The sequence below is a fragment of the Hippoglossus hippoglossus genome, chromosome 13 (genome assembly GCF_009819705.1).
Source record: "Hippoglossus hippoglossus isolate fHipHip1 chromosome 13, fHipHip1.pri, whole genome shotgun sequence".
Lineage (NCBI taxonomy): Eukaryota > Metazoa > Chordata > Actinopteri > Pleuronectiformes > Pleuronectidae > Hippoglossus > Hippoglossus hippoglossus.
Genome location: NC_047163.1, coordinates 11,795,625 through 11,807,629, shown reverse-complemented (window position 1 = coordinate 11,807,629; position 12,005 = coordinate 11,795,625). Strand labels below are relative to the sequence as shown.

General features: G+C 42.5%; 1 protein-coding gene across 3 annotated transcripts in view; it reads left to right on the top strand.

Annotated features, from left to right (window-relative positions):
- The window catches only part of LOC117772351 (Down syndrome cell adhesion molecule-like protein 1 homolog), a 101,267-nt gene that overhangs the window by 5,233 nt on the left and 84,029 nt on the right, over window positions 1–12,005 (top strand). For all 3 annotated transcript variants that reach the window (XR_004615763.1, XM_034603416.1, XM_034603415.1), the window contains exon 2: window positions 4,322–4,642. Coding sequence is in view for 2 of the 3 variants with exons in the window: in XM_034603416.1 (XP_034459307.1) it covers window positions 4,322–4,642 (321 nt within the window). In the remaining variant the exon portion in view is untranslated. The remainder of the gene's footprint in view (window positions 1–4,321; window positions 4,643–12,005) is intronic.

The following is a 12,005-nucleotide window of genomic DNA, read 5'->3' as shown; positions in this document are numbered from 1 at the left end:
GTGCAATCTGAAATGTATTTATGTGACTTTGTATGCCTGTGTGTGTGTGTGTGTGTGTGTGTGTATGTGTGTGTTTGATGGAGAGAGAGAGTGAGAGCGGGAGGGAGAAGGAGAGGGATTTATAGCCCTGTTTTTCTATGCACGTAATGGTATGAATCTCAGTGTGCGTGCGTGTGTGTGTGTTAGTGTGTGTGTGTGTGTGTGGTGAGTGTGTGTCTGAATGAATGTAGATGAGACAGAAAAAGCTGCATTATGCATAGCGGTTCACCATAGGCAATATCCATGCTCCTCCAGCATACATATTCATACTCCATTTTCATATCCATTGCAAAAATAGGGGAAAAAAAGTGCAAATGTATTTGAGTGTATCTCAAAGAATGATTTGAGTCAAAAGAAAAACAGAAAAAGAAACGCAGGCTAAAAGAAAAGTGAAGGTTAAGAAAAGAAGAGGAAAAAATTAACAAATGGAAAAAGGATTCAACCTGACAGGAAAAATGTTTTTAAGCGTTTCACCCAAAATCACTTTGACCTTCTTCATCGTAATCAACGTATTCGGGCTGGAAGAAGGGAATCAAATACACTTCATGAACGGATGAGTGCTGCTCCTCTGCTCCTTATTTCTCTGCTGGGGAACGGGTGCAGAGGCAGCCTGGGGCTATGAAAGGACTCAGATAACCATCTGAGGTTAGATGTTGCCCAAATAAAGAGGAAAAACTAGGTTAATGTTCGCCATGTTTTTATATTTTGCTTTACATGGAATATTGACAGTTTATGATGATATTTGACTGATAGCATTGTTTGTTTTAGTTTCCCTGTGGTCGTCTGTACATTTTACTCAAATTTCATGAAAGGTCTGGGTTGTTTATGGCCTCATTAAGACATGTTAATGCAACTTACTACATTTTCAGATAATTATAATTAATTAGATCTGTTTTCTCATTAAACATTTCAACTGTCAGATATCCTGCAGAGGTAAAAGCTGAAGAGAAGCAGGAAACTATGAACTTCAGAAAGTTACTGCGTTATGTCTGTGTCATATCGCACATCACCGACAGCTGCAGCCTGTGAACCCCTGATGTCAAGTGACAAAACTCTGAACCTCGACTGTGACCAGACACGATGGTCTCTTTCACTACAGGCCGCAACCCATGTGCATGTAGTGGCCTGGAGTTTGCTTCCGTGTGGCTGTTTACATACATCTTTGCGTGCATGAGTGTGCATGTGTGTGTGTGTGAACTCGGTGACCTGAATTTGTTCTGTAGGACAAAGCGATTAGCCATCGCATCATAAGCTGCTGCTGCTTTTTAGAGGCCCTAGTTCTCCCCTGCAGGATCGACCCCCTCTGAGTTTGAGCTGTTGCACCTTCAGCTGTTTTGAATTTTTAGTTTGAGGCCATTTTTGATTACGTCACAACAACAATTTAAAGTTTGTTTATTTCCCAGCAAGTGACTCAGGTGTAGAGTGAAAACAGCGGTTGCCAACCTAGCAGTCAGGAAGCAAATGTGAGGCTTACGAAAAGCAGAAAAGACATATTAATGCTATAAAATCCTGTATATTTATTTAGACTTTCTTCTAATCCCATTGTGAAATTTGATATTTAAATATTAATCTAATTCATTCATTAATGGGACACAAGCAGAGAGGCTTGGCACCTCTGGTCAAACAGGTGTACTTCTGCAGTGGTAAAGACTCAGATAGTTTCAACATGTCCACATATTTGTATTTAGGAGGATAACCGCACATAAATCAGATTACAAATTGGCATTATGCTGATTTTTAAAAACCCTTATCTTCAAATTATGACACGCTGACTGCAAGCTTCTGACAATGATCTGAGTCAATTGTAACACCTGTCTTTTGTTTAAAACCTGTGTGCAGAAAAGTTTGAATAAGTAGCTAATAATAATAAAATAAGTGGCCGGCACATCCGTCTGCTGCCACTCCAAACTGTAGCAGTACGAATGCAAACTTGACTAAACCAACTGCGATGTCTACACCTCGGCAGTTCCAGGATCACTTGGTCTTGTTTGCTTTCACACAAGCAGCCACAGATCCAGTGCAACCACTGTTTCCTCTGTGATGAAATACAATCAAACACTTCCACCGAGAAACCTCATCCAAACAATGTTCACTAGTCTGAAGCACAACATTATTTTGTGAGAACAATCAGAATCAGAAATACTTCATTGATCCTGGAGGAAGTTGGGTTTCGTTGGTCGCTCCATCCAATAACAGAAATATGTAAAGACATTAGCATAAGACATAAGACATGATCTTATTGACATGATGATATTCTGATCACAAATTCTTATACAGTGATAATATTCCTTTAGTGAAGGCCTAAACAGCAACAAAATGTCCTTTTTACGTGAACATATTCTTTGAAAAACAGCATTTATCACCAGACAGAAGAGGGTCACAGTCATCACATTATAGTTTCCTTTTTATTTGCTCGATATGGAAACACTGTCTTGTGCCTGTGCGTGTGTGGCACTCTCCTTGGTGCTGAAAATGCAGATCAGTCTGCCTCACAGCCTGTGAGCGAGATTGACATGGATTCGGATGGTAGGATGGATTGAACTTGACCTGAATTTGGATGTTTGAACACTGAGGATCTGCTCCAGTTTTAGCTGGTAGGCAGGAGAACAATAACTTTCTTCCTCCTCAGCATCTCCGCCGCTCTCGTACACACATGCACTTACAGTCTGCACGTGCACCCGAGCAGCGATCACAGAGCTTTTCCCGCACAGCTCGGCCTCCGGTGTTGGCTCTGTTTGACATCAAGAACGGAGGCAGTCATTTAATGTTAACCCCTCCACCTCCTTTGACCTTACCACACGCGGACAAACTCACTGCATCCAAACACCTTTGCTCCAGAGCACCTTTACCTCAACCGGCCACCCGTGTCCTGTAGTATTGCACCGCCGCCCGGCTCCCTGATCACTGCCTTCGCTCCACACCCACACACGGATGAGAACATGCAGGGAAGACGGACACTGGCCTCCCACGGCAGTGCGATTCCAGGGTGGATAGACGATGTGTGTGTTAAATGTGAGAGGAGATTATGTGGGTTTAACTCTCTGCGTCTGGCATACAAATTCCAATCACATAACATTGACTGTCTCTATGTGTGGCAGGAAAAGTGGATTCTGGGAAAATGGGTAGATAGAGGGAAGCAGATACATGAATAGAGTGGAAATCCACCTATGACAGTTTGGATTTGATGCCTAATCCTTGCATTTCCCATTAATGCCATTTTATTAACGTCATTTTGTCATTGCATGTCAGTATTTACACTGGATAGAACGGATTCAAAGAACAATTAACCGTTTATCCAGCTCCAATGCTGTGTATTCAGAGTTTAAACAGACAGCCAATGGGATTGTGTGTTTCATTTTATAGCTGCCTGCTAATGACACCCATTGATGTAGAGGATCTGTAGAAATTAGAGCCTAAATGACGTCTGATAGTGTCTTTATATCTCCATTGATGTGTCTTAGCCAACACCCTATTTCCTCCCCAGCGCAGAGAGAATTAAAGAGATAGAGCTAATCCAGGCATTGTTGACACAATCCAGGAAAAGGGATTAATTAAGTATCATTGTCTGAGAAGAAAATTCTCTGGCTTGGGGCACAGCGTCTTCCCCTGGCCTCCAGCCAAGCTGAGCTCAGCACTTCTTTGCACCCCTGCCCCCTCCTTACCCCCCATCCCCACCCACACACACACACACACACAGAAACACACACATCTTAAAGATGCCTCGAAACCCTAATCGGAGAGGGAGCTTTCTTTGAGAGAGAGGATATGTGGTGGTCCGACTCCCCTAGGACTACTTATCTGGCAGCAGCGCCTCATATGTGCCAAAACATACAGCGTTGTTTTACACAGCAAACTGGCCTGTTCCTCACATGAAGGCCTTCACACAGTGATGTGACAGGCCTTCAGCAGGCCTGAGACATGCAGCAGTTTACTATCACTTTATCTTTTTGCCTCATGAACGATGCAAAAAAAAAAAAATGAAGGCGGTGGTGGTGGGGTCAACATTTTTGACCTATTTTCCCACCTATTGAGGCAGATTTCTTCAAAACTTGATGCATTACAATAGATATATAGGAGAATGTATTTGGGATGAGAAGTGTTACATTGGATTTTATGCAATGGTCAACTTAAATCCATAATCAGTTTTTAGCGTAGTTACAATAACGATGAGTATTTCAGTTTTCACTATGCCTTGTGATTGAGCACATGCTCTCTTCTCATACCTGCCTGACATGAACGTCCCACTTAACCAACTCTGTCTCCCTTTCTCTCATCCCAACAGTCAACAGTGAGGATGTTGTCTCTACACGGCTGTACTTTGTGAACGCCTCCCTGCAGCGGGTGACCTTCTCCAGCTCGGTGGGGGTGTCCCTGCCCTGCCCTGCGGGCGGCGCCCCCCATGCCGTCCTGCGCTGGTACCTGGCCGCCGGAGACGACATTTACGATGTGCCCCATATCCGCCACGTGCATGCCAACGGCACCCTCCAGCTCTACTCCTTCTCTCCCTCCGCCTATAACAGCATTATCCACGACAACGAGTACTTCTGCACTGCTGAGAACCAGGCAGGAAAGATCCGAAGCCCCAGCATCCACATCAAAGCAGGTGAGGGCTGGACACTATGTAAAGTAAGACAACGGTCAAAGGGATAGTTGAGTCTCCAGGGGACTTAACTGACTTTATTCTTCAAACTTAGCATTTCAACAACTGCATTTTGAAGATACTTTGAATACCAGCGTATGTCTGACTACTAATTTTTTATCATTTTTGGCACCTGATCCCTTCGGACAACACAGCACCCCAATTTACATTTATTCTATTGATATTACCCTTCATATAAAGTTTGTATAAATGTAGTTTTACCAACTCAGAAAACATCATGTGTGATTGCCTAAAATTGTGTCACAACAAAGAAAGTGGGACACCAGTGCCTTTTCTGGATTCCTCACATTTTGCTGCAATGGTATTAACTAATTCATAGACTTGCACAGTCTTTAAAGGTGCCCGGTAATTTAGCATTGGACCTTTTATTCAGACTGGGGACTGACGATTAAAATAAAAGATTAAAAATAATGGCCAAAATCTGAGGCTGAGATATCCCAAAGTTGTGTCACATTTTTTCCGATTTATTACAGATACTGAGTAGTACTTCTTGAGACAAGTAAACTGATCTTCATGTGTATAGTTGGTGTGAGCACAAAGGTTAAACCTAAAATAATCACTTCCTGGTCATTCCCAAATATTTCACTCCACTATGTCTGTATAATATATATATATATATGGCGACCCAAACAGCTGTCATATTGGCATACTACACCATCAACTTCTCTCCGTGGGGGTGAAGCGTCTCGGAGGGCCACGTCTCGACCCCGCAGATTAAAAATCCTTTGGAAGACACACGGCCACGTAGACAGTTGGCATGGTGACCTGTCCGCACTCACTGCCAAGGTCAAAGCTGGAGAGAGGCGCTGAACACACCGAGAGAAGGTGTTACTGCTACACACACACACACACACACACACACACACACACACACACACACACACACACACACACACACACACACACACACACACACAGACACACACACACACACACACACACACACACACACACACACACACACACACACACACACATCATAAACACACGCACATGACCTAATGTGATACACACCGGGTACACGTGTATACGACAGACACGCACGCATGTATGTTCGCACTGTTCACATGCATATGCGTGCACACGAACTGACTCAGACGCACACACAAACTCACACACACACACTATAACATGCACACCAGCCTGTGCGCAGCTCATGCCAGCAAGCCTCCTGTCTCCCAGTCTCTCCATCTGTCCATGGACTGGAAAGTCCCCTAACTACACACACACACGCACACACACACACACACAGACACACACACACACACACACACACACACACACACACACACGCACACACGCGGAGCCATTTTCATCAAGCTGGCTCTCGGTGTTCAGTTGCCAGCTCTTTGTCGGGGTGTTTGGCAAAAAAAAAGAATTTGGAGAGTCAGCTACAGACATGGAAAGATGTGAACAGAATCAGGAACAAAGTGGATTTTCAGGTCTTGGGAATAGCTAGGCAGATATTTTGACTGTGTTGATCAATCCTGTATGGAGAAACAGTCAGCACTTCCCTACCCACACACACACACACAAATATATGAACAAAATGATTTTCCAAAATGCTGCTGGATTCTTTCCTCACCAGCGCACACACAAACACACCCATATGGCCTGTGAGGTCCCCAGAGGGAGACAGTCCCTCCAGCGTGAGAGTGACCTTCCAGCCAGCCTCAGTGTTGGGCCGACCTTCCCTCCCAAATAATTACAACAATTAATCAATTAAATGCTGAGGCAACCACAACTCCACAGCTCCACAACCAGGGCTCACGTGCATGCGTGTGCACCTCATTACCTCCAGAGCCCTACACATCACACACACATGCTCACACACACACGCTCACACACACATGCTCACACACACATACACAACCCTGCGGTTGCCATGGGCGACAGAGGCGTGAGCACTAGGGTGTGGCATGCCCCGTCTCAGGTGGCACAGGAGAATGATGACAGCCGACAGTTCGCAGTGTGACACCCCCCAAAAAATCTGCCACACCCCCTACCCCCCACCGCCATCCGTCTCCCTCTTCTCTCTCTCTCTCAATCTCTCTCTCTATCTCTCTATCCATCTCTCTCCCTTCACATCTTCACATCTCTCTCAATCCCTCCCCCTCTTTCTCACCCTCTCCCATGCATGCTGATTGCGGTCCAATAATAGCACTAGCACCTGTCTGGATAGCTCTACATTTATGAAAATCACTATGTGGGCTGCGTTTTTTTCCCCTGCATGTTTTTGTTTGGCTCGCTCAGTGCAACTCATCCAGTTTTCTGTATGAACATTTTCCTCCAGCTATTGTCGATCTATTGTGCATATATACTTTTGGTCTATAAAATATAACATTTTTTTTCAGAATAAGATTTCACCGACATCCAAACAGACATTGACTAATGATTATTTTTGGGACAATAACTATTTTGGGAGTGTTACTGTTACTGTTGTGTATCAGGTTAACTAGCAAACTTGAGTTGAGTGATAGATAGATAGATAGATAGATAGATAGATAGATAGATAGATAGAGTTCCATTTGATTATTTAATGGATTATTTGAATTATTTAGTTAAAATCCAGATTTTATTTGATCAGCACCGTGTTACCTTAAACTTATCAGATAACTATGAGGAAAAATGACATAAAACTGTGACTTGAACTTAAACATCAAGAGTCCCCTCTTTGATTTTTACATTATATTGAATTTAATTGAATCCAATTGATGCTTGGAGGATTGGGGAAAAAAGATTCATTCATCTAAAACACGTTCTGAAGAATTTTCTTTTGCTTTTTCTATTACTCATTCTAACCATTTCCCGGAACTATGTGCAGATGGTCAGGGTTAGAGTATACACTTAAAATTAAGTTTTACATCAATATTTATTTTAAGTATTTATTATTATTATTTGATATCTGCTTCACTCTTTCTTCGACCTAATTCTTGATATTTTTTCTTAAAAGTATCACACTAACTGTCCATTACCCAGAGGAAGCTTTCATTTGAATATTTAAACATTTGTTTGCGAAACAATAATAACATTATCATGTGACATTAAATTTTTCGTCCCACATTTTCCTCAAAATGAGCCTAACCTAACAAATGTAGTAGTTTGTTCTTTAATCTGTGAAAATATGACATGCGTTGTACACATACACGTACTGTATGTGCTCTGCCAAATTATCTAATAATAACGTATCTGCTCCCCATTTAACATCCCTGTCACTAGGATACTGGTTTAATGGGAACATTTGAGTTTTACGTCTAGTAGTAAATAGAAGAAAAAAAAGATATATGATCTGTTTGATATCGATTTTTCATCAGAAAATCAGTTATTTTTTTTGATTGCATGAAACCATTTGTAGGCCTGAAGATACAATATGTTATACAAGAAAAAAGGAAAGATGCACTGGACTTTTTTCATGTCAATTTCCACTCTAATCAGATTGGTTTGAGACTTTTGTTTATTTTTACACATTTATTTTGATAAAAAGAACTCACCACATTGGGTAAATAAGTGTTCAATAAGTACAGGTCCTGTTTGGCCCTGGATTTTGTTTGGGTTTTTTAAATAACACCTTTAGTGCTTGAGTTTGACATCCCTGCCCTTAAACAAAGCTTTTTGTTAGTGTAACATATCCTCCAGCAGTTTGGCAGCTTCTATAGCTTCAGGAATAAGGTTTTACTATATTTTATCCTCTCCTCCTCTCCTCTCTAACAAGTATGTGACTTAACCCTAAAAATGAAAGCACACATTTGTCACACACACAGCTAGTCACCATCATCACTTTGTCGCAAGCGATCTGCCTGAAACCTTTTGTTTGGTGCACCCAACACCTCCTTACACCAACTTAATGAAATGAAATGAGGACACCTGTTCCATGACACCTCATCTCCCCTTTGTCCCGACTAAAACACACAAACCAGTGTGTGCTCGGGCCAAGACAGCAGGCGCTTAGATCCTTTCCCTCAATCTGCCCTCCTCGTCCCTTCTCTGACATTTCCTTACTGGTACAATAAGTATGTTCCTTGAATCAACTGCTTTTCTAATCCATTCAATAACGAAACCTACATCCACTCAGTATTTGTGTCTTTCATTATTTTTGCTCCTTCTCTCTTTCTCCTTCTCTTGTGTTTTTGCCGCTCGCTTTATGAATAAGTAAATGCAGTATTTGGTTTCCCCGTCGTTAATTATTGAAGCGACAGTGATACAGGACTTGCCTCCCAGTGCACCCAGTGCACCAGACCCATGTTTTAGCTCGTTCCTAGGCAACCAGGCTGCATATAGTCAGGCATCAGTAACATCCTAATGATTCTGCTGCGCATGCGATGAGGGGGAGTGCAATTTACACACAAATCAGTTGGGTTACGATTTGCATCCTGTCACCAGGCTTAGGAGAATGAATATGTAATGTTTTTTTTCTCCCCCTGTGTCTTTCATATCTTGGAAGAGGAACGTGTGTTAAATGACAATGCTATCACAACAGTTGCCTCTTATTGGAGCCGGTTACATGGTTGTGTACTGGGGCATGTTGCCACACAGGGCTTATTTGACTGGTTTTAATGAGGAGAGGAGTGGCTAGAGGAGGTTATAGCAAGTGCAGGACAAGCTTGGGGGTCAAAGCACGGGATGTACAAACCTGACGTGACCTTGACTGGATTTGAACCCGCGCTGAACTGACGTGTAACGACTGTCATCATTGCACCAAACATTTACAAGCTGTCAAGCTGATTTTAAGCGCTCTCCGAGAGGTTCAGTGGGCACTGGGGATTTCCCCCTGCTATTGAGAAGTGGCAGCAGGGTCAATCAAAGAGTAAATAAATGATTGAGAGAATTGGCTCGGCCACAACAGCCGAGGCTACTCAGTCGATCCCGGCTATTGATCTGCAGGTAGATGGCATCAATGAGAAGCAGCAGCCGTTTAAGTGAAGAATTGAAATGAAGACTTGATCGGAATAATTTTGTCCTTTAGCTCTGATGTGTTTACAAATGAGGCTTCGGCTCCTATTAGCGGCCTGTGCGTCAGGTGACCAATGTGATGTGCTCTCCAGAGGATATCTCACTGCAGCCATGAATTTAGCTGAGATACAAAGTAGCACCACGACCCATTTAAAGGCCATGGTCACACATACGGTATCCAAGGATAAATATCGACAATTTCTGACGGAATTGTCCCGCCTCTACTCGGATCTTAAGTCCTTCACAAGCCAGCAAAGAAGAAAGACGGGTTCACGGTTTAGCCAGCTCAGAAAAAGTAGAACAATGTAAAAGCAATGGACGGAATCAGACAAAGACTGGGGAGATTAAACCCCGAACTTTAAGGTGAACGACTCCCACCAATTGGACAAGGACACTGTGCTTTGGTTCCACTGGGTTCCAGTGACAGTGGCGGCTGGCATAAAGCATTATTAATGACCAAGGAAACTGGCCTTCAGGCTAGGCGTTAATTATATCACTGGAGAGCTGGGGGAGAGAGTGAGCACACGGGAGGGTGGGGCCATTCCCTGTGTTGTGTGTGTGTGTGTGTGTGTGTGTGTGTGTGTGTGTGTGTGTGTGTGTGTGTGTGTGTGTGTGTGTGTGTGTGTGTGTGTGTGTGTGTGTGTGTGTGTGTGTGTGTGTGTGTGTGTGTGTGTGTGTGTGTGTGTTTTACATTGTTAAGCTATTACTGTCCTCATTTCTAAGGGAAGCCTGGTTGATGCATTGTGTTAGAGACCCCATCTGATTTCTGTAACTGTCTTCCTTATTTTTTTCATCTTATGCTCGTGTCAAGCGGCCACATTTTTGTACGTGTCGCAGTTACTGGGGAAACATTTGGCAACATCCCTTTATGCAAACGAAATCCGACTGTAGTGGGAGCTCCAGTTTTGAAGCTCCCTGTTCATTCAGCCCAGCTAACATTGCCCTGGAACTTCCTGTCTCTCCTCCTCACCAAAATAATCCATTAATTTCATTTCACTTTACTTCATTTATGTAATGAAAATTCATGCTCTGATTCAGCATTTCACATCTCTCACTAATCTAGATGTGACAGAGTTAACTGGAGAGATAATTTGGTTAGCTACAGGCTACTGTTTTCATCATTAAGCCCGTCTTAATCACCGCCGTCCTATTGTACACTGGCACAGACTCGCAGCCTAGTGCTCGGCCTGCCATGTGCAGGGGGTATGTTTTTTGCTGCCTGGCGCCTGCATGTGACAGTTCCGTCGGCCGTGAGCAACCCTCCGCTCCTCGCTGTCTCATAGCATCTGTGGCGTTGTTCTTTAAAGGCCGAGGGCCACTCACTGCGTATCCCCCTCAATGCGGCTCCAAGTCGGCCCTTCTCATAGTCAAATCTGCGGCTGAAGAGAGAAACGTTGGCCTAACGTGGTGGGACAGAACACCAGACGAGTTTGTTTACAAGACCTGCCCCTGCTTTTACCACAGATTAAACAGGACCCAAGGATGTTAACTGTAACGTGTCACTATGTGCAGTGAAGGAAAAAGTCCATCTGAATTACAGACCTTAAAAAGTCTTAAATATGTTACCCTAACTATGTTAACATTAATTTAATGCTACTTCTGTTGCAATAAAATTTTTGTTATTTTTGTTTTAGTTGCATTCATGCATTATTTTACTGTCTCTGTGTTGTAGTTCTTTCTTGATAATATTATTGTGCTGTAATAAAAGTACAAACAAGACCAAAGTGGAACTGATAAAAAACATCCGGTCAGAATTGATCTCTATGGATACCTACTGTCTCTGCCTGTAGTTTAAGCGATGTGTTAAAAATGTTTTTCTCTATTACACAACTTCACCTTATCTTCAATTATTGGCAAGAGTAAGTAATTCTGGGACTCTGATATTACTTCATATCTGTTGCACTTGACATTTGTCCTAATTTTCATTCATTATGGCAATAAAAAGTCCTAACTTTAACTTAAATTTAATAACGCTGCAGAAACCTCGGCTGCTGAAATAATGAGTCAACAAATCAATTAGCTGGCAACAAATTTGAAAACCATTGATAAGCAAAATGGTCAAATATTTGTTGGCTCCAGTAACAATTTGATGTTTTCTTTAATATTGTTAAAATCTGAATATCTTTGGGTTGTGTACTGTTGTTTGGATAAAACATAAAACGTGTCACTTTGAGCTCTAGGAAGTGAGAAGTTTTACTGTACAAACATTAGCAGTTTCCAGCTCTATAAATGTGAAAATGTGATGCTTTTCAATGTTTTCCATCAATATCAAATGAATATCTTTGGGTTTTGCATTGTTGGTCTGACAAAACAAGCAATTTGAAGACTTGCGCTCTGGGAAACTGTGATAGACATT